Source organism: Filicampus tigris, chromosome 16 (genome assembly GCF_054856515.1).
Source record: "Filicampus tigris isolate MCC_2025a chromosome 16, RoL_Ftig_1.0, whole genome shotgun sequence".
Lineage (NCBI taxonomy): Eukaryota > Metazoa > Chordata > Actinopteri > Syngnathiformes > Syngnathidae > Filicampus > Filicampus tigris.
This window is the reverse complement of record NC_141232.1, coordinates 9,739,296-9,762,044: the sequence shown is the minus strand read 5'-3', so window position 1 is coordinate 9,762,044 and position 22,749 is coordinate 9,739,296. Positions and strand designations below refer to the sequence as shown.

General features: G+C 45.5%; 1 protein-coding gene across 2 annotated transcripts in view; it reads left to right on the top strand.

Moving 5' to 3' along the window:
- Nucleotides 1-22,749, top strand: part of tnrc18 (trinucleotide repeat containing 18) — a 52,073-nt gene that overhangs the window by 25,224 nt on the left and 4,100 nt on the right. For both annotated transcript variants that reach the window (XM_086055075.1, XM_086055076.1), the window contains exons 8-29: nt 395-541; nt 803-987; nt 1,336-1,744; nt 2,295-3,233; nt 4,321-4,466; nt 4,545-4,678; nt 4,750-4,863; nt 4,971-5,166; nt 5,243-5,549; nt 6,386-6,613; nt 9,387-9,566; nt 10,220-10,671; nt 10,971-11,108; nt 12,053-12,194; nt 12,289-12,406; nt 14,181-14,256; nt 14,592-14,700; nt 16,865-16,981; nt 18,449-18,595; nt 19,896-21,592; nt 22,272-22,508; nt 22,620-22,694. In XM_086055075.1, the coding sequence (XP_085911201.1) occupies nt 395-541; nt 803-987; nt 1,336-1,744; nt 2,295-3,233; nt 4,321-4,466; nt 4,545-4,678; nt 4,750-4,863; nt 4,971-5,166; nt 5,243-5,549; nt 6,386-6,613; nt 9,387-9,566; nt 10,220-10,671; nt 10,971-11,108; nt 12,053-12,194; nt 12,289-12,406; nt 14,181-14,256; nt 14,592-14,700; nt 16,865-16,981; nt 18,449-18,595; nt 19,896-21,592; nt 22,272-22,508; nt 22,620-22,694 (6,293 nt within the window). The remainder of the gene's footprint in view (nt 1-394; nt 542-802; nt 988-1,335; nt 1,745-2,294; nt 3,234-4,320; nt 4,467-4,544; nt 4,679-4,749; nt 4,864-4,970; nt 5,167-5,242; nt 5,550-6,385; nt 6,614-9,386; nt 9,567-10,219; nt 10,672-10,970; nt 11,109-12,052; nt 12,195-12,288; nt 12,407-14,180; nt 14,257-14,591; nt 14,701-16,864; nt 16,982-18,448; nt 18,596-19,895; nt 21,593-22,271; nt 22,509-22,619; nt 22,695-22,749) is intronic.

The window sequence follows — 22,749 nt, the reverse complement described above, 5'->3', positions numbered from 1 at the left end:
CCAGGGGTCAAGTGCCGCAGACATTCCTGAACTTTACGGGACGTTCCAGACCTATGCCTCATTCCCAGTCCAGAAATAACCGCGTCAACGCTTCAAACTTGCACGCTAACTGTACACACACAACACATGCAGGCGTGCAGAGCTCCCCAAGGGCCTTCCCAGTCTAGACACTAGAGGAAGAAAAACACAATCCTCTCAAATGGAGCTAAAATCAGTGTGAGCCCGCTGATATAAGTCATTACGTCCTCAAAGAGGATAAAATAATGGCTGGAAAAAACATGTACTACAAACATGAGTTTTCAGCTTTTAAGAAAATGTTTTTCTCTTTGCTTTCCCTTCTCTGCCCTTTCCCCACTTCCCACCGGTATGTGCCCAACCTCCTATTCCTTCTCAGGCTTGAGCTCTTCCTCCCTTCACCAGACGCTTCCCCCAGGCTACCCGCCTTCCCTACCAGGCTCCATACCACCTCCCTACCAGTTTGTCAGAGACTCACAGACCGGAAAGCTTATAGTCATCCCGACAGAACACCTGCCACACTACGGTATGAACGCATTTCTCCATTTGTCTCCGTTTGAGTCTTAGGATTTCTGACAACGCTTATATGGTACCCTGGACCTCATGTAACCTCTTTTTAATTATTGTTACTATACAGTACAAAGCACTGAGAAAATATAACCATAATACTGTTCACTTTGAGTTGACATTTGATGCCAACAATACTTCACAAAAGGATTCTGTGTAAAAAAAAACAAAAAACAAACATGATTAAATGTTCCTCTTGTTGCCCTTCCATGATGTGCAGGAGGAGACGTATTGGAGCGCGGGACCCCTGTGTGGCCGGGGGTGTACGGTACGGGCACCTCCCTGCAGCACGCGGCCCAGCTGCAGCTCCTCTCCCAGCAGCAGATGCTCCGGCAACAGGAGCTGCTCATGATCCAGCAGCACACGGCGCAGGTTTTGGAGCTCCAGAGGAATGCGCAGCTTGTTGTAAGTGGCATTTGTGCTCCGAAAATGGCCTGATTTGCTAGGCTAGTGCAACAGCGCGTGCAAAGCTAGAGTAGATGTAGAAATTAGCGCCTGCTATATGGCAATTTAGTAAATTAGGCCCAGAGTGAGCAGAGTAGTAAGTAGATAAATAAAAAAAAGATCGGATTGAAATGTGCGCAAATCTGTCTGCTGGATCTGAGTAATCGAGTAAAAGAGAGGGACGTGCGATTGCTAGTATGTATGGCTGTCAATAGAAAAATGAAGCAACCTTTGTAAGAGACTCGTCTAATACATTTGGAAAGTTGTCAAATCGGCACATTTAAAAGCAGCGTATCATATGCTTTTCAGGAGCATTTTAAGGCCAGCGAGCACCGGACAGACGCGGAAGACAAAGCGCACAAGCAGAACGTCGAAGCCAAACCTCCCCGACCATCGTCGACATCTTCCCCATCCCCCTCACCCGTCCTCCAGCCCCGCAAGCCTCCCCTGCAGTCTCGCTCGCCGACGCCCTCAACGTCCTCCCTCACCCCGCTGCCACTGCTGCCGTCACCAGTGACCAACCTCAAGTCAGAAGAAGGGAGGCAGAGGGTGTCGTCTCACCCGCCCGCGCCGCTGCCGCACGCGCCCTCCCCGTGTTCGGCCTCACCGCCGCCGTCCTCACCGCGGCTGCCCAAACACGAGTCTGCCGATGACGGACAGGCGGAAATGGGACAGCGGCCAGATGGACATAAGCCTGCATTTCGAGGCGTCTATTCAGGTGAGTTAATCGGTTACAGTTGAGTTATTTCATGGAGTTTTCTTTACAATAATATGTTGTATGCGCCCCTACTAGTCTAAACACAGCATTGTGATCACAAATGTGTTTGCGGAATATGAATTAAGGAGCAAAATCCACCCGTTTTTATTCATCTCAGGAGGCGGCCATTTTGTCACTTATCGACTGAAAATGACATCACAGTTGCTCAGGTAACTACCAATCATGGCTCACCTGTTTCCTGAAGCTGAACCGTGATTGGTTGTTACCCGAGCCCTGAGCAGTTCTGATGTCATTTTCGGTTGACAGTAAGTGTCAAAATGGCCGCCCCCTGAGATGGACAAAAACAGGTGGATTTATACTTCTTAACTCATATTCCACAAACGCAATATTAATCAGAATGCCGTGTTTCGACTACTATTTTATTGTAAAGTAATTTTTTGGTTTGACCTCCTCTTTAAGAATGCCCCTCAGAAAAAAGATGTGGATGAGGCTTTTTTTTTTTTTTTTTAACTTACATAAACCTTTATGTACATTTTTTATCCGTCTACAGAGCTCTCACCTGATTATCCCTACCAGTCGATCACTACTCCTTTTGGCGCTCCTGTCCCAACTTATCATGCGCCAGCGCACACAACAGCAAACACAGACCCTGTTCCACGGCGCCACTCCCACTCGTTGGACTTGAGTACCTCCTTGCCTTCAGCCCACCTCCACTCAAGGCTGCTGGATGCTGACCTCAAACCACAAAAACTGACAACAAAGAACGAGTCCTTCCTGAAACAGGAACCTGTCGCGGAAAAGCATCGGTCCGATTCGACGCCGGAACCGCTTATTCCTCTCCTGCGAAGCTGCAGTCCCGTCGGAGCGCGACAGAATAGACAAGACGAAGCGAGCCCGTTGACGCTTCAGCCGATACCTCGACAGGTTGCCGGTCCTCCACCTCAGCAGAGCCAGAGAGTGGATGATGTCAGGCTGGAAGAGAAGGAAACACAAATCAAAACAGAGGTGCGATCATATCAGGGTCAGGATTCATATTCTTCCCCACTTGATGGAACTGAACCCGAAGCAATAGTTTACAAGGACCCGGAGCGAACGCAATACCCGTCGTCCGTCGCAGCACATCCGGACGGCCAGGAATCCGCTAAGGCAGGCGCAAGTGCTGTATGCGAATCCCATCAACCAACTACTCCAAAGCAACACACTCCAAGTCAGAAGGAAAATGTCAGCAAAATCTCCGCCTCCTCCGAGTCACCGCTCCCTCCGGCCGTCGGCTCTGACGATCCCATGGCGGGGATGCTTGCTCTGCTCACAGCCAGTGAGATGTCTCAGCCGTACGCCCTCAGCCAGACGGCATCGACGCTTAGCCGGCCGACTGAAAACGCTGCCGACCGCAGCAGCGCCGGTCCGCTGGAGATGGTGGCGCTGGAGGGCATGGCCCTGCTCAGCCAAATGGCCCAGCGGGAGATGGAGAACATCAGCGTGGAGCAGGGTGAGGCGGCGTTTACAAAACAAAAGAAATTGAAGATGATAAACGTTACTCACAAAAGGCGAAGGATATTAGGTGCAAGTGAACTTAAAGGTAAGTCAACCCCCAAATTTTCTCGTTCAATGATATGTTGTATGCGTCCCCACTAGTTTAAACACGGCATTCTGATTACAATTGCGTTTGCGGATTACGAGTTCAGCAATATCCACTCGTTTTTAATCATCTCAGGCGGCGGCCATTTGGTCGCTTGCTGTCGACTGAAAATGACATCACAGTTGCTCAGGTAACAACCAATCACGGCTCACCTGTTTTCTGAAGCTGAGCCGTGATTGGTTGTTACCCGAGCCCCGAGCAACTGTGATGTCATTTTCAGGCGACAGCAAGTGACAAAATAGCCGCCCTTGTGAGATGGACAAAAACGGGTGGATTTTAACGCCTAATTCATATTCCACAAATGCAATATAAATCAGAATGCCATGTTTCGACTAGTGGACGTGCATAGAACATATTATTGTAAAGAGATTTTAGGGGGTTGACTTCCGCTTTAATGACATTCACTAAACTTTTGAATGCACATGTCCAGCTTTTAAACATTTCAATAATTTCTGCCCCGCTTGCTCTTTTCAAGGACGGGGAAATTCACAACAGGTGTTTGACCAACATGTTCCTTGTTTCAATTTGAATTGGTCTGATAACAGTCCTCGTCATTGCGCGTTCCACATTTTGACATAATGAAACAATCCTTCAAAACGGGATGTTGGTAGGGGGAAGTGATGACTGAGCACAGTGTTACAGAGTGTCATTAGCAGGTTACAGAGTGTCATTAGCAGCATGCAACAGAGATACACAAAGACTGAAAGAGTTGCACAAAGGCACTGCTGATTCAAAATAACCTCACCTTTTATTTGGCTTCCTTTATTCAATTTTCACCCTGAAAGCTAAATATTCCTAACTTTTTGTGAGTAATCTGTAAATCATTAGTCTTGTTTTTTTTGTTTTGTTTACTAAATGAAAATGTTGTATTTAGACACTGCTAAATGTACCATTAACCCTGTGTGTGTGTATTTTTTTTCTCTGCATACCCATTCAGATTTGGCAATAGAGGGTTTTGACTATCTTCTCGAGGCAAGCAAACAGATTCTACTGGAGGCCATAGAGAAACAGTCCCACATTGATCTGCCCAGAACACTCGATCCCAACAGAAAGTACAGCTGGAGGCAAAGGAAGGAGGAGCCGGTAGGAAGATAAATATGGCCATCCACAAAGGAAAATGTGGAAAGAAAGGCCTCGACATTTTTCTCTTTTCCCCTGCAGCTCTATAGTAAAATGTCCATGGACGTGTTGGACGCGGTGGAGGTGGAATACCGCATTCGCTTGGCTGAGCTACAGAAAACGTACAAGGAAAAACAGAGAGAGATGAGCAAGCTGCAGAGACGCCGAGACAAGCAGTAAGCGCACGCTACGCTCTCTGACTCACGCTCGCACATACACGCGCCTCAAACTCTTCCTGTCATGTCAGTGAACGGCAGCAGCAGGAGGACGAGAGGCGGACTCTAACTAGGCGGGGCAGAGGTCGACCCAGGAAGAGAAAACACTTGGCCACGCCTCCCAAAACGGACAGCAGGCCCGCAAAGTGAGTTTGTCCCACTTAGTCGCAAATCTATAAATCACAACCTGGCAGATGGGACCCATTTTGGAGTTTTAAGCACGTCCTAAAGTACAAATATCCTCGTGTCTCAGGGTGGGTAGGTCAGTGCAATATTCGGAGGACTCCGAAACCGGGGAAGGACACAGAAAAAGGTTTCTGGTGTCCAGAGAAGACGAGGAACCGGAGATGGGGAGTTTAGGGGTGAAGGTAAAAAAGAAGAAAAAGAGCAAGGGCTGGAAAGGCCAGGATGCATCCAGCAGTCATGTTCCCGAGGCAACCCGCTTGCAAGTGCGTATTGTTTTTAGATTCCCAACAGGCCTCTCCCATTCCTCTCTGATTAATGATGCGTCTGCGCCGCCGTCAGGGGCTGAAGGTGAAACGTGGCCACGTGTGCGAGCAGGAGCAGCTAGCCTCCGACCTGGACAGAGCGCTTTCGCTCTCGCGGCTCGACTCCCTGGGCGCACCTCGCAAACTAGCGTCCGGCTCGAAAGGGGAGCGGCCAAGGGGCAAGTCCGCCGACAGCCAGCCCAGGGAGCGAAACATCCACTCGGCGTCGAAAGGCAAACACAAGGTGGCCGCAAAGGCTTCAGAGGCCGTACGAAAGGTGAAAGGTCAGAAGAAGAGTGCTTTTTTCTCCCCGATGAGATCGGAGCTCAGCAGCTGCTCTAACAGTGAGTACCTGCTAGAAAAACAAATGTGTGTACGTATAATGTTTCAGAGTTTGTGTTATGAGCTTAATCCAGGAATGGGCAATTTATGATGGAGGGGGCCACAATTTTTCATCGGTGCTACTCTTAACCGGATGTATGACAAAAATGCTATTTTAAATATGGACAAAATACGTGCGTTTCCCTGTTTTTCGTGGAGAATGTATATTGAATCAGCGTCTTTTTAAGGAATTAAAAAAAAAAAAAAAAAAAATTCATTAATCAAGGCACGGCCGCTAGTTGCCCATTCCTGGCTAAGTCATAGAACAGATTAAATAGGAAATCAACCCAAACATATTTTTTTCACGAATATGTTCCCAGCAGGTCAACTAGTTGAAACACGACATTCTGATTAAATTTGCGTTTGCGGAATATAAATTAAGCAGAAAAATGAATTCGTTTTTTGCCATTTTGTCACTTATGTCGACTGAAAATGACATCACACATCCTCAGTGAGCAGTTGTGATGTCATTTTCAGTCAACAGAAGACAAAATGGCCGCCCCCAGAGATGGCTAAAAACGAGTGGATTAACACTTATTCCACAAAAGCAATATTTATCAGAATGCCCTGTTTCAACTAGTGGGCTTGCATCGAACACATCTTTGGAAAAAAAAATGTTTGGGTTGACTTCCGCTTTAAGCTTGCCCGTCAAGTTCTTCTTCTTTGAAAACTGTATTCTACGACATTGCCATTATCAATTTGAATTCAATGAATTGTTCAAGGCCGACTTTTAGCACAGCACCTCCCCGTTTGCCATTGTTTGCTGGATAAACTATCGACCACTCTGTCCTTGTACCAGACTCTGATTCTGAGGGTCACAATTCCGCAAGAGGGGGCTGGCCCTCTCTCTCAGGCACACGGCCCCACGGCAACCTGACCCGGAAGAGACACGCCGCATCGTCGCCAACCACCTTGCTGTCCAGTGCTAAGTCGCAAAAGAAGAAGAAGAAAAAGAGGAAACACAAGCACTTATCCCTGCTGCTTGAGGAAGCGGGCCTGAGCTCCTCCGACGACTCGTTCGATCAAGGTTACTGACCCCGTCTTAAGAACCTCGCGCCGTTTAGTCAGACGATATCTCGTCTGTTGAGTCTTGTCACAGCTTGTCTTTGTTTGCAGCTTTTTTTTTTTCCAGACTGTGCTTTAGCTTGACCATCCCTACCTCTATCTTGCTGCTGGTTTCCCTGCAAAGTTGCCTTTCCTTTTTTTTTTTTTTTTTTTTTTTTAAAGCGTTTACATATTTCTATGGTGTTTTTATTGCCTGGATTGAAAAACATTTTGTAGAATTTGTACATTGAATTGAAATATTGTGTGAATTGTGAGACTTGTTTTCATAAAGTTGTATTGCAGTTTGGTACCTATAAAAGCTTTATTAAAGGTTTGGACTTGATTAGTACGGAAAGCCAAACGCTGTGGTCCTTGTGTCGGCTTCATCAGTCTTGTCTGTCTGTGTCATTCTGTCCAACCGCACCTTCACGTCCTCTCGGAGACTTCTGTTTGTCCAATATCCCACAGCTTGGCCCAGGAAAGTTTGGAAAGACTTCTCGGTTTCAGGTTGCACAGAGTTTATTAGTTGAGCTTTTTTCAAATCCATTGTGGGAGCTTTATAGTCTAATGTTATTTTGATCCAGATGTCGCTAATTGACCTTTGGGATATTTGGACAAAAGAACTCCTTGTCTGTCTACTAAACCCTCCAAATAACACTTTCACCATTTAATTTTGCTGTCAACCCCTTTGCTTTGTCGGCCACTTCGGCCACGCCCCCACACCTGCCCAAATTGTCTTACCCGTGATGCTTTGAGTGTCTCTCTGCCTGTTCCACGTGCTTGTGCTGCTGCCGCTGCTGCCGCCGCTACTACGACATTACAGAAGTTTGGCAAGGACTTGCTCAGCCTTAAGCCTGAACGCTTCCTCGCCTCGGCTAGTCTACGCTGTGGCCTCCGCGTTGCTTAAGCTAGACTGCGCTAAGGTGTGGCTGCGCTAAGGCTAGGCTGCACTCTCGCCGCCGTGCTGCCCCGCCCCGCCCTGCCCTGCCCTGCCCTGCCCTGCCTGAGGCCACACCCCTGTCACCTGCTCTGTAAGTAGGACATGCCCCTCTTATTTTCAACACCGCTAACACGGACAGTGCTGTATGGAATGACGTTTGAGCTTTTACTCCATATCCTTGATATCCAATTTAAGGTCTGTACTAGTGCGCGCTGTCCTCTGTAGTAGGGCAACATGATAGCAGTAGTTTACTAGTAAGGTTTAATAGCATACTAATAGGCCTCGCTAGTAGTGTCAAAAAACATTACGAGCAAGATAGTTGTTCTACTAGTGCGCTGAATTGTCTTACTAGTGAGGACAAAGAGTGTACTAGTACGTGGCCTTTATCTGAGTATCATGGGTAATGAATGAACGCTCAGACGGCCTTCCGTAAAGCTGAAGTTAAAATCCATTCACAGAGTATCAACTTTCATCTGATTTTTATTTATTTTTTCCTGACAAATTCAAGCTTTTTTCTTGAGAGCCATGGTTACACCTTTTATACTTAGCTTTTTTTGTGTGTCTCTGCTGACTTGGATGTCAAAGACTAGCGATGTTGCGATGTTGGGCTGGTATCAAGACTGTTGCCATGGTTACTCAAACTTTGTACGAAAGTGAAAGCAAGGGGCCTCACAGGGCTGTCCTCTCAGTGCCTGCCTCGTCCTCTCTGTTGTCTACCTGCGATTGTTAACCCAACGTGGATTCACAGTACCTCTTAGCACCGCTTTTGCTTCCTAGATTTAGTAAAATTAGTTTGAAAATCCGTGTTTTCATGCTATTACACAGCCAATTTTGCTGACCCCGAGTGGTAATTCTGATCACGGCAAATGCACCAACCATCCACAAAGTTATGACCGATACATGATAGCCAATACAAGAACTGTATCAAAACCGTACCTTGACAAATATGACAATGTTCAGTTTCCATTGACACTGTCAAACGTAGATGAATAATTTAGCAATATTAGTGTGGTTGTAGTGGTGGTGTAGAACACTGGACATAAGATATAAGAGCCGGATCTAATATTGTGGTTGCCTCAATTAGTGACAAAAGTGAAAAAAGCAGGAACAGCCCTCATTGTGATACATACGAGATGCGCACCAGTGTGATCCACAACCACAGAATATGTCAGTTAATCAAAACAACGGCAGAATGTTTGATACCGCTGGCGTACTGGATATTGTTCATATCTGACTCTCCTCTCCTGTACTGTGCATCCACCCCAGAGTTAACACTCTGAGGAGACTTTCCTCCTGCTCATCTGTTGGACCTAACTGCTTACTACTAGCAACACAGCGCTAACCAGCAGTGCGCTTCAATATCTGTGTGTGCGTGTGTCTGTATGTGCGCATTTTGCTTGCTTGCTGCAATGTCTTGTCACTGTTGGACTGCTGTATTTTTATATTCCCTTAAAGGGGCTTTAAATGATGGATGGTAATATATAGGTCAGAGGTCACGTGGGCTTTCCCTTTTTAAGTGTGGATGTGCAGTAATGGTATAGACTGTGAGGTAGAGCGTCTGCAGCAGAATGTTGATTACAGAGCATAAAGGCTTTTGGATGGTGTCGCGCTCTTTGCACTGTTGGGTTCCGCCAACATATGTGTGTGAATGTGTGTGTGTGTGTGTGCGTTGATTCAATCCAGGCTGCTGTGTCATTTCAAGCAGGGCACAAAATTCAGACGTTTGGTTTTTTTTGTTTTTTAAACGCTCTGTGAGGATTGTTACCACATCAGTCTCATCCGTTCGTCTCTGAGCTAAATGTTTGTTCCGAAACAGAATCTTCGGAGGATGACTACGAAGATGAGTACAACGAGGATTCTGATTCGGAAGACGGTGGTTGCGAGGAGAGCGGCCTGGGTCTGTTGGCCAGGTTTGCAGCGAGCGCTCTCCCTGTCAGTTCCGCCCCCCTGAGCCTTCTCCCTGATGGCAAACATCACAGCCGGTCAAGCATTCTGGGTAAAAACACGACACACCAAAGCAAAGCTGCAGATTGGGTTCATGTATATCGTTTTGTTGATCCAACCCCCCCCCAAAAAAAGTTGTCTACTTATCTACTCTGTGCTTTTAGCGGTTGAGCAGGTTTCTCTGCTTGAGTGTTTTTTTTTCAGCATTGTGGTTTAGTGGCATTGTTAAATATTCATTCATTTCCAATTGTCACATTGTGGTGAAAGCAATGTTTCGGTCGTAAATTATGCATTTGTTTAGATGTAATCAATAGTCCTATTCTTGTAATTATTGATTGCAGAGAATCCAACACAATTACATGGCTTTACACCGACCGACCACAACATTTGGGATCGCATGCAGCATCTAATGAGATTCAATGCAAGAGCTCTTTTATAAAATTCAAAGATGATATTGCTTATCTGCATCAAAAATGCAATCGTAATCAAAATCCCGGGTTTAGACCACTGAGTGTGCACGAAACATTATAAAGAATTTCTTTTAGGTTGATTTCCTTTTAATCATACAGATGGTAGATTTCACTAAACTGCGTAACAAGATCAGAAATACAAACACTTTTGTAATGTGTTTTTTTTCCTTCGTTTTTCCAACATAACCTTCATTTGAACCTTTAAACTCATGAGTCTCTGTCCTCCCACCATCAGGTTCATCCGAGTGCGAGTGGTCCGACTCGGGTTCTGACTTGCGCTTGAGGAAGTTCCCCTCTCTGCTGCATGGCAAACGCTCTGCGCCGGAACTCCCCCTGTTGCCCCCGGCGACCCGCCGCATTGAGCAGAGCAGCCCGTGCAAGCGTGACGAAACGCTGCCCGTCAAACGCAAGCCTCTGTCTATCAAACAGCGGCGACCCTCGCCTCGGCCTCAGCGGCGCTTCAGCTTCGACCTGGCGACCGCTTCCGGCTTGGGGGGCTTCAGCGAGGACGAAGCCTGGAACCGGCGACGCAGCGAGAGGATCTTCCTCCACGACGCCACCGCCTCGGCCAACCAAATGTCATCCAGTCAGAGCTCCTCCTCCGGCTCAGCCCCGCCGCAAACCCCGAAGCCCGTCTCCAGACCCAAACAGCCGCCTTCCAACAGAGAGGGCAAAGATGCCGTGAAAGTACGTCAATTATTCATCTAGTGGTTACTCAGCAACTGGGGGGGGGGACTTTTTTTCTGTTCCATTATTCCACCCGCTTCTCTTCAAAATCCTTTCCCAGACACTTTTTTTTGTGTAGTATATGTGTCACAGTTCCAGCAGGGTTTCCCAGCACTTCACTCACTGTAGCACTCCCCCGCTGTCTTCAATGTTACTGACAAGAAAGGACAACTGCAGGCTTCGGCCCCACCCTGGGCGCATATGTGTGTGTGATTCCTTGTTGTCATTCTAACATTTATGTTCTGACATGTGTAAAACAGAAAAAGAAGACGAAGGAGTCCTCCTCCCTGCCTGTGAGTCCGTCCTCTCTGGGTAGTCCAATAAGAGACGGAACCACGGCTCTAAGCCTCAGCCCGGCGCGGAAGAGCCAATCGAAAGCAAAGAGCAAGGCCCGGGAGGTCAGTGTGATGACTGATGAGCTGAGAAGTCATTAGCAGCATAAACTGATTGCTTATTATCCTGGCAAGGTCAAAACGAGAATGTGGGAGTTTGACATAAATGAGCGCAAACACATTGTTTTGTTTGTAGAATGCACAGTCACGTGTGAGTTTGACGTTTTTTGCCTCTCAGGCGTAAAGTTAGCCTCATGTATGGAGTTTATTGTGACACAAAAAAAGAATTGCACTTACAGACGCTGTAATATTAGTCTGTTTTCACTTAGGATAAAGAATGTATGCCTGTGAGTTTTGTTATATTATCTGCCTACCTGTGATACTCTACCGATTGTGTTCAAATAGCCATTTCTTCTAAAACTGCAATTATCAATGCTAACCATTTGCATGTCGATGGTATTTTGCCTATTTTGTTAGCATTAATCTAAGCAGACTTTCCTAAGGCGAAATAACTGTGATTGTTTTCAATACGGTACACAAATTGTAGTAGTATACAGTAGAGAGGCATTGACTTAGAATATTATGAGCGTGGTATAATCACATTCAAGATGTACCTTTGCAAAGCAGATAATATAAGATAATCTTCATATTATGGTTGTAGTTTGCAGTTGTATGATATGCATCATACATATGGATCTAATATTTTGACCCTCTCATGTTGCTAAATGTGAAATGCAAATATGAGAACCATCTCTCAGAATGATGCCGTGCCGTTCTGCATCGCTGCAAACTACACCCACGATAACAAAAAGTGTCAATCAAAATTCGCTCCCCCCCCCCCCCATACAGCTCTTACTCTAATTACATTATGCCAGCGGCCGCTGTATGTATCCAACTGGGTAAATAACTTGAAGGACAGTCCAAAAAACAATTTCACCAAGACAAAATATGTTGAATCGAGGAATATAATCTGTTAGTCGAAAAATAAGTGCCCTGCGTGCCATTTACAGCAGTCCAGGGGAGCAGTGAGCCGGCTGATGGAGAGCATGGCTGCCGATGAAGACTTTGAGCCAAATCAGGACAGCAGCTTCAGCGAAGACGAGCTCATCCCGCCGCGCAGCAACAGTGTGCCCGAGAGGTCCTCAACACCTGGTTAGCGTTTGTTTCCGCATCGGGACCGTCATTATTCATAAGAACCTGCGCACGTGTGTGTTCATGTCCTGTATGTTATGTGTCTTGCGTTCAGCTCCAGTGCAGTGTGTGCTGGACAAAGACTCTTTGGCGGACGGACTACGGGTTTTAATCCCAATGGACGACCAGCTTCTATACGCAGGACATGTCAACACCGTGCACTCGCCTGATATGTGAGTATATACGAGATGTCTTCATATAAAAATCATGGAAATTGAATTACAGTGGTGCCTTGAGATACGGGTTTATGTCATTCAGTGACCAGGCTCACAATTCAGAACGCTTGTATCTCAAATCAGATTTCCACACTGAAATGAATGGAAAATGTCGGCAATCTGTTCCAGTCTTCCCCCCAAAAAACAACAACAAAAATATGTATTTTAATGAGGAAAAATCACACTGCATAATCCATCCAACCATTATCCAATCCGCTTATCCTCACAAGGGTCACGGACGTGCTAGCCTCTCCCAGCTGTCTCCGGGCAGTAGGCGGGGGACACCCCGAACTGGTTGCCAGCCAATTGCAAGGCACACAGAGACAACCCACGATTCGAACCCACGACCTCTGCACTATGAGGCGGACGTGCTAACTAGTCGACCACCGTGCCGCCCACACTGCATAATATTGTGCTTTATAAAAAGATACATTCATGACATAAATAGAATTCAAAAAACATTTTTTGTTACACTGCATCATTTAAATGGCTCGGTGTCCTGGTGTGCTCATCTTAACCACCTGTGGGCAGTATAAGACAGGCGGACAGAAACGCTGCGTATTGAGACGTCTTATCCCCTTCAGCTCATCAGTGCAGCACTAATATTAGTTCTTCTTTGCAGAGGATCAAGAATAAGACTTTGATTCCCAATACATTGTCTGTATGTGTCGCTGCATTATTTTTGTTCAATGAATTGCTTAAAGCGTTACAGCACCCCATCACTGATGTTATTTAGTGTTAGCATTAAGCTAGCTGAAAGCTAGTTAATTGTCATGTAAGCGCAAATAGGGTAACTGTTATGCCAAAACCTAAAAACATACCTATTGGTGAGTTCTGCTATGGACTAGGTTTTTTTTAACTGTTCTTGATTGATTTTAGTGGAATGTTTAAGATGAAGGTTTATAGCAGGGGTCACCAAGTCCGGTCCTCAAAGGCACCTATCCTGCATGTTTTCCATCCCTCCCTGCTGCAACACACCTGTTTCAAATGAGCTGTATCGTTATCAGGCACCTGAAAAGCTTGCTGATGAGCTGATCATTTCAATCAGGTGTGTTGCAGCAGGGAGAGATGGAAAACATGCAGGACAGCAGCCCTGGAGGACCAGACTTGGTGACCCCTGGTTTATAGATAGGTTGTGCAAATCAAAGTGGACCTTAGCTTGATTTCAGTGGTATCCATTTTTTATGGTTTCCTCTTCGGTTTACAATCCATGCCCAACTGTTATGAACAACCGTTAAGAGTTTTGAGGTTAGTCTGTTCTAGAGAAACGCTTTTCGATTTCATGTGCCAAAGTGCCTCAGGATGCGGTGTAATGCTACTTAACATCTTAATCACCGAAAGCAAATCAATAAGAGCATTTGACAAACTCTGAAATGGAAAAAAAACATCAGCTTTAACTTCAAATCCAATGTGGCTGAGTTAAAAGAAAACCAGACTTAATCCCCTTTAAGGCAGGATTAATATTCTCGGGGAATGTAAATGTGACTACTGTGCATCCATAATAATGTCGTCAGTGTTTAGTTTTCGTTTCTTGAGAGGCCAACAAGGTGTGTACGCAAAATCGAGGTATGCTGCAAAAATAGCCGTAGCAGCCTCAGCCGGTTACACTTAATTAAACGGAGTTAGAAATGATGCAACACTGCGTCTGGAACAGAAATCGTCGAAACGAAAGTGGAATTGGCGCTCCAATTCGTCTGCTGCGCATTAAGCCTCCCGTAATTGTTTGCCGCAGATACAGTGTGGTGGTGGAAGGCGAGAGAGGGAACCGGCCGCACATCTACTGCTTGGAGCAACTGCTGCAGGAGGCTGTGAGTAAACTGGATGTCACTCGCATGAGAACGGCCAGGGTTAAATGCGCCACATCGCTCTCGCTCGGATTTCTAGTGACACATGAGAGGGCAGCCGCTAGGAGCTGAAAGTGAAACATGAAACATGCATGAAACAAAGTAGGTCATACGTCATGTGACGGTCACATGCGCTAAACCTCCCTGAGCTCTCGCCCTCTCCCTGTGTGGCTTATTCAAGTTTGTCGTTGTGGTCTTGATGAAATAAATAAACGAAGCTGGTAAGAAACACTTAGCGCGTGCCGGCGTGGCCCGCGTTGCGCTGACATTTAAAGTCCTTTCTTCTTGTCTATGTTCAGATCATTGATGTGAAGCCTCCTTCGGTGCGCTATCTCCCCGAGGGCACCCGCATCGCTGCTTACTGGAGTCAGCAGTACCGCTGCCTTTATCCTGGCACAGTTGTCAATGGTACACGAGCACACACACACACACACACACACACACACACACGGTGCTTGGATGCCATGAATCATAGTCAATTTACAATTTAATTGTACCTGGCAGCACATGACAACACTTGTGTAATATCAACTGGGCTATTTCAATACAGTAGCAATACGGCATACCTGATCATAGTCACGTGAAAGTGTAAATACATAGCATGCATTACACGCCTACTGTCAGAGAGATTTATTTGACGATATGTTTATTATTCTGGCTGTGGTCTGCTGTTTTATTATATTATTAGACAGAGCTGTCAGTGAATGCAGTGTAGAAGCTTAAAAAGCTGGCGGTGAACGTGGACCTGGTGATTTTAAAAATAATTTACGCTTTGACTACTTAAGCCAAGTTATTTAAAGGGGACGTCAACCCGAAAGATTCTTTGCAGTAATATGTTCTATGCGCCTTCACTCGTCTACACATGACATTGTGATTACAATTGCGTTTGTTGAATGTGAGTTAAGCAGCAAAATCCACCCGTTTTTAGCCATCTCAGGGGGCGGCCATTTTGGCAACTTTCTGTCGACTGAAAATGACATCACAGTTGCTCAGGGCTCAGGTATCGACCAATCACGACTCACCTGTTTTCTGAAGCTGAGTTTGGTTGTTGCCTGAGCCCTGAGCAACTGTGATGTCATTTTCAGTCGACAGCAAGTGACAAAATGGCCACCCCCTGAGATGTACAAAAACGGATGTATTTTACGGCTTAAGTCATTTATTAATCAGAATGCCGTGTTTTGACTAATGGGCTGCATACAACAATCTTGTAAAGAAAATTTTGGGGTTGACTTCTCTTTAAGATGAGATGAGAGTTACTTAAAAGACTTACCGGTACCTATAATACTTTTTTTTTTTTCACTCTTAAAAATAGCTTCCCAGGTGTTTTGCCTGAATAACATTTCTATGACGTGCTTTTGTCAAAACACCCCAAAGGATGCGGAATGATTGACATAATTATAGAGGGCATTTCTTGGCATTGTGCAAAAGTCTCTTGCAGTGAGCCAGCCCTCATCCTGCCCCACACACTGATGAGCCAATAGGGAATCTGCCTTTTGTTGCTATTTCCTTTTCCGTGTAGCTATGGTGGCTGTGTGCGCTGCGCCTGGCTGCTTGCTTACACTGGACCACAGAGTGTGGAAAACAAGCAAGCGCCCAAGACAATCAAAGCACCCCCCCCCCATCAATCCCTTGTAAAACCTTGTAAACTCAGTGCAGCTCTACTAAACTTGTGTAAAACCAACACTGGTTAATTCAAACACAACCCCAACAACTTCAAGATTCAACTGCATTAGCGTGCATGAACGCGGCATTTTGTCACCAAATCTCCAAAATGCACTTGTCAATAAGTGTGGCACGACATCACCAAACACAAAATACCCTCTATCTCCATGTTGACAGTATTTTATGGTGACACTGTGTACTTAAGCAAGTCTGTGCTATCAATGCAGCTTTGTTTACTTTTTGGCAGTGACATGATAATCCTCAAAATGGTTCTTGTGCTCTTGATTTTTGTTGGGCCTAACTGCCAAGTCATTCGCTGGCAAAACTGTTTTATAAAGGTGGGGCAGAAGTGCAGAATGAGTTGCTCACGAGATGTTTGTAGAAATGGGAAGATAACAAAATATTTGCTTTGTTTTAATTTGAAACACCCAACTGTTTGTGCTCAAACAGAAATTTGAATGGCATATTTCCGCCGTAAGACCTTGTTCACATAACTCTGCAGTTGGTTTTAACTAGGAAAAAATAACTTTGGAGTATTTCTATAAGACTTACCACATTAGCTTTAGAATTGAATTTAACTCATTCACTGCCATTGATGGATTTATTTGTCTTTTCACAGTCCAGCCATTCAATCCCAGGAACTTTTATATTTTTTTTCAAATGTATTCAAACGTTAGGGTAAAAGAGGGTCTGAAAATGTAGATCTCAATCTAGACCTGTGCTTGACTTGTTTTAGACTCATTAGTTCAGACCTAGTTTGCTTTTAAAAATGGGAGCGGTTATTTCATATATCTAAAAATGAGTAAACAATAATTACCAAAATAAATCACCATTTAAGGTCAACCGAGAAGAGTTTCTAAACCGTCTATCAACTGCCTAATCGCAATTTGCCGTTTTCCCTCCCAATCAGGAAGTGCAGACATCGACGAGAACGACGATCTCATCACTGTGGAGTTTGACGATGGCGACACAGGACGCATCCCCCTCTCTCACATCCGACTTTTGCCTCCAGACTACAAGATCCACTGTGAGCACACACTGTACAAAAGCACTGCTCACACACACACGATTGTTCCTTTTTCTTTCCTTCCCCATTTCAACACAGAATAGCAAGCTTAAAAAAAAAAAAAAGAAAAATCAAATGGCCGGAATAGACAGAGGACAATTGTTTACACAGTCATCCTTGGGGGTTTCGCTTGACCTCTGTCGCAGTAAAACACAAAGTTGGTTCAGTATTCATCTTGGGGGCCGTAGGTCAGGCCTGATTTTATTCGCAAGACTCCTGTCTGTGTGGGTGTCACAAAAATATATTCTGTCCACATACAAACTATGTTTTAGGTCACAGTGAACTGACTTCATGAAACTTTTTATAACACCAGTTCCAGCATGGATAGATAGATCAACATTTTTCTAACCTTTTTGGAATTTACTTTTGTTTATTGTGTTTTATGGAGATCTATATACCAATGTGACTCCATTTCTTTCAGTACACACACACACACACACACACACGCAAACGCACCCACCCCCCCACACACACACATACACATTTCCTCCATTTACCCTTGTTCTCAAAATAACTTCCTTCGAGCATTTGATTGGCTGAACTGATTTTCGGGTTAGGGGGTTACAGCACCACCTGTTGCTTTGACTTCAGCTTGACAGTTTGCAATTTTTTCGTTTGCACAAATGAATGTATCTGTGTTAAGGCTTAAATCTTAAATACAAAGATTCAGGCTTAATTGTTGTGTATATATTCGGACCTAAAGATACAAAGAAGAGAGAGAAATGTGGATTAAGCATTGAATAGACGCTAGTCCTCTTTCCAAACTGTTGATGGGCCCTTCAGCAAAGCATTTTACCACCCATTTTACGTCTCTCACTTGTCAACACTTGATTTGAACCCATTTTGCAAGGGAGTATGTCACAAAAATAACTATGAAAAGGGAGTTTATCCTCTGGAGATGAATGCTTATGAGACAAAAAAAAAAAAATCCATCTAAAATCTGCCAATTTAAAAGACAACTTTGTAGAGGACGAATGTAACTAGAAGCATTTCCAAAAACAGCTTACTGTGCCAGGAGCTTGAATAAATATCTACCATTTTTGCAGCTAAGGGACTTCCGGCATGCTTGATGTTGTTACTTTGTGAGGGAATAAATTGACACAAATATCACAGAGTGCTAATTGGTCCCTGCTTTTCTGTTAACAGCCAATGTCTTCTTTTCAAAATGAATATTTCCCATATGCCGGGTTGCGGATGAATTGATTTACGATTTACCTATACAGTTTGTGTGGTCTTCCATGCATGAAAGTTCATTTAGATTTGTGCCGTTTACAATGTCCAATTTTGAAAATACATTGAATTGTTGGTTTAATTGGTTTAAAATGAGCAAATTCATAAATGTGATGATTTTGGTAACTAAAATCATGATGTAAAATGTTCCCGCAGTTTCATTTCTAGCCTTGACACGCTTTTATGCCCCCTGAGCAGGCGCCGAACCTTCCCCTGCACTTCTGGTGGCCAGTTGCTCTCGCAGGAGGGTGCGCAAATGCAGCAAGGAGGGCAAAGAGGCCAAGACTGATGAAACCGCTCCAAAGGTCAAGGGGAAACCTGGTCGCAAGCCAAAACCCAAACCAGGTGAGCTGACCTCGCACAGAAATGATGGGTGACTACAAAAGCAAAATCATGGGGAGATTTGTGTTGAATTGGCAACCTGTGAGTCAAATTAAACTCTATTTGCTATTACACGGGTTTGACAAAAATGAAAACTTTAAAATCCTTTAAGAAAGACAAGGTGGTATTTCCCTCTGGAAGTCAAATATGGAGGTCATCTTAAAATAAGACTGTCATCCTGTCTGTCTTTATTTGCCTTATGAGCCCTTTTCTTCATCAAGTCATTTCCTCTCATGTGAAACTAAATGTACCTGCATACAATCATAAATAACGAGATGGCTTTCACATTATTTGCCTCATGATGGGACGCACAATGTTTTTTGCCCTTTTTGTGCTTTTGTTGTCCATTGAGGACAAGCACCATTTGTGTTGGGATAAGAAAAATTGAAACACATCTTGTTTGACTCTATTTAAGGTTCAAAATAGATCTTGCTAACATTATGCCATCTTTTGATGAGTCACAGTCATCAAGAAACAAAGTAAGCAAGGCTTAAAAAAAGTGTCATCGTTAGATCAGCGCTGTCATGATCCCTTTTTTTTTTTTTTTTTTGGCCTGGGCTGTTTATTCCCGAGTCTGATATATCTCAAATTTCAAGACTAGGCAGGCCTTAAACGTTTTCAATTCAGCCTCGTTTACTTGCTAGCTGGTTTGTTCACAACAAAGCCGCACAATTAAAATGATGACAATATTCCGTGTAAGAATTCCATTGGCGTGTTAAAGTGAAATAAAAAAAAGGTGTGGTACCATCTACTTACGCAGGCATAGCAGGAAAACTTTGGTTGCATTGTTAGCCAGCGGCTGTGGGGATTTTTGTGTGCGTGTCTGCAGAACACAGGTCAGTTTTATTTGGAGCATGACAAATGTTGAGTGTAACAGTGGGCTTGAAATCCCAACAGGGGTCAACAACATTTCTTTCCTCAAATCTGAGGATATGATGACTTTTTAATCGAATTGGAAACATATTTAACATTGTAAATGTATGATCTATTTTTTAATTTTTTTATTTTATATACAAGGCACAAAACACCAAAAACCTATGGTATTTTTTTTTTTTTACACGTTCATAGGCTGAATTCCTCATTCCCCAAAGCCTAATTTAAAAACACACGTCATGTGAGTCATTCGAATTAGTTACTAATTGAAAACACATTTTTTTAAGACGTTTATTGAGCCGCGGTATACATGCGTTGGGGCGCGCTGATCCCGACTCTGGAGCCGCATCATGAATTTCAATCTCATATTTTATTGTTGTTTCCGCCTCAGAAACCTCCTTGAACTCTGATTGCAAGGAGAAACCAGAATCGCCATCGTCCACCCAGCCTCCGGACAAATCGCCGGATTTGACCAAAGTAACCCAGGAGAGGAGCTCATCGGTCCAGAAAGCAGCTCAGGAGAAGCCTCGCCCTGCCTCGCGGCCTGCAACGGGCGTACAAGCAAAACCGGGACACAAGAGCTCCATCGCATCCCCTTCGAGTAGTCCCACCTCCGCAGGACCCAGAAAGACCAACTCGGCTCCCGCCGCTAAATCGAAAGCTAAACTCTCTTCTTCGTCCTACCCTTCCACCTACGGAAAAGTCCTGACTGTGGACCTGTACAGCGAGCCCAATCTGACCTCATACAACGGCCAGCGTAGAGAAAGAGAGAACAGCGGCAACGTCAGTACGTCCAGCAGGCCTGTGTCCAGACCCGGCATGACGGCAAAGTCCGCCGTCTCAACTCCCAGGTCTGCCTCTGCCCCCACACCCAAAAGCAAACCCACCTCGGATCATCACGGCAGCTCCGCACCCATCAGATCCGTTTTCCTCCCCAGCCCGGTTGCAAAGCTGTCAGCAGGCAAATCCGGTTCCTCGCTGGCTCCCAGAACATCGTCAACGTCAGCGACTCTCTCTAGACCCAAAGTGAAGATGCCGTCGGAGCAGTTGGCCCCCAGGCCCAACTCCATCTCCAGGATCAAGCCCGCCTCCAGACAGGGCGACGTGGTCAAGCGGAAGCCCGCGTCCGCCGAGCCCCTCGTCAAGCTCGATCACGAGGGCGTGACCTCGCCCAAAACCAAAAAGACCAAAGCTTTGATGCTGCTGGAGGGACAAAGCGTCCGACGGGATCCCGCCCCCATGGCCGCGGCCGACCAGAAACCGCTCAAATCCAAACCGAGAGACTGCGAGTCTGGCCTGCGGGAGAAAGAGTCCGCCTACAGCGCGCATGTGCTGGCTAAAGAGCGAGGTGAGAGTCGCGGTAGAGTACAGGAAGCAGACGCCAGGGAGGAGAAAGGTAAAAAAGAGGAGCCGAAGGAGGGGGACCAAAGGAAGGAGAGGAAGATTAAGGAAGAGTCTCAGAGTAGCAGCAGCAGCAGCTCCGAGTCCGAGGCGGAAAGCCGGAAAGGCTGTGCGAAGAAAAAGAAGAAATGCACCTCCAGCTGCTCGTCCTCCTCTTCGTCCTGCTCCGGCTCGTCCTCGTCTTCATCCTCGTCCTCGTCTTCCTCCTCCTCGTCCTCGTCGACCGACGATTCCTCCTGCAGCTCCGACGAAGAGAGGACGCCCACTCCTCCTCCGGGCCCGGTGTCTCCCTTGCCTGCAGCGCAGGACAAAGTGAAAGAGGAGCAGCAAGAGGAGGAGCAGAACGCGAAGGAGGAGGTGGAAGTAAAAGCGGAGGAAGATGAGGCATCCCCTTGCTCCCAGTCACCCTCCCCCTCGCTTTCAACCTCTCCGTCTCCCACCGCCGCGGTGAAAGCAGCCAAACCGGCCACCGGGAAGGGTTCCGGTCAAAGGGGACGCCCCCCGAAACCGAAGCCCGGCGGAGGAGAAGGAAAAGTGGGGAGGCCAAAACGGCGGGAGGGGGTGCACCTCCCCACCACCAAGGAGTTGGCCAAACGGCAACGGCTGCCCAGCGTGGAGAACAGACCTAAAATTTCTGCGTTCCTTCCAGCCAGACAGCTCTGGAAGTGGTTTGGGAAACCCACTCAGGTGAGCAGCCAAAATGTAATATATTACATATATTTCCATTTGAAAATAATACATTTCTTTACGATATTACGGTCTATGTAGAGTGATAACATTTCAAAATATGGCTTATTTGAGTTTTACAGAGACAGATTGTACCTACAACCTACCTTCATATTTTCTTTAGCTGACACCAACTAGAAACTGATAAATTGTGACGTCTCAGAATGCTTCACTCGAAGCTGTAAACACTCTACTTCCCCGTTTTTGTGTCTTTTATAGGGTGTCCTCTTGCATTTTTATTATCTGTTAATTGTTAGTTTTCTTCCACGTACACGCATGAGGGAAAGTACACCCTGCCTGAGTAATGTTATTGCTATTCAACTGTTGTCAAATACCACTCATCACTTCACTCAAAAGGTAGTTCATTAATAACATTGCCACTTGATAGCTAACTAAGATAAATATTGTGTTGGCTTAGATGTTACTGATAAATCTGAATTTTTCGAGTTACGCAGCATCACTGGTGACAGCTGCGATTGTAATGCTTTCCCGGACTCCATCACTCTAATATTACAAAAATAGAATGATAATAATAATACAATGTAATATATTACTGTTAGATACAGCTGCCCTGAGAAACACCCGCCATGTTTTTGGTTCCACTCTGTGATATTCTCCCCTGGGAAATCCCCTTTGACAGAGACGAGGAATGAAAGGCAAGGCGAAGAAGCTCTTCTACAAGGCCATCGTGCGTGGCCGGGAGATGATCCGCATCGGCGACTGCGCCGTCTTCCTGTCTGCTGGAAGGCCCAACCTGCCCTTCATCGGTCGCATCCAGAGCATGTGGGAGTCGTGGGGCAGCAACATGGTGGTCAGGGTCAACTGGTTCTACCATCCAGAGGAGACCAACCCTGGCAAGAAACTCACTGACAAGAAGGTAGGAAGATGCAAGATGGGACTTCATTGCTATTAAGTTAGACGTACTGCAAACTCTTTTGTATTTAAATTTGGATTCTTCACCTAATTGTCAAATGTTCTACCTTTTGAGAACTGGGAACAAATATGTGGGCAGTCTTTACCAGCAGCTCTGCATTCTTCTATTCAACGAAAAGACTTCATGGAGGTGAGTAATGTGATTATTAATCGGATTATTTTTCTCATCATCGTCATTGACATTT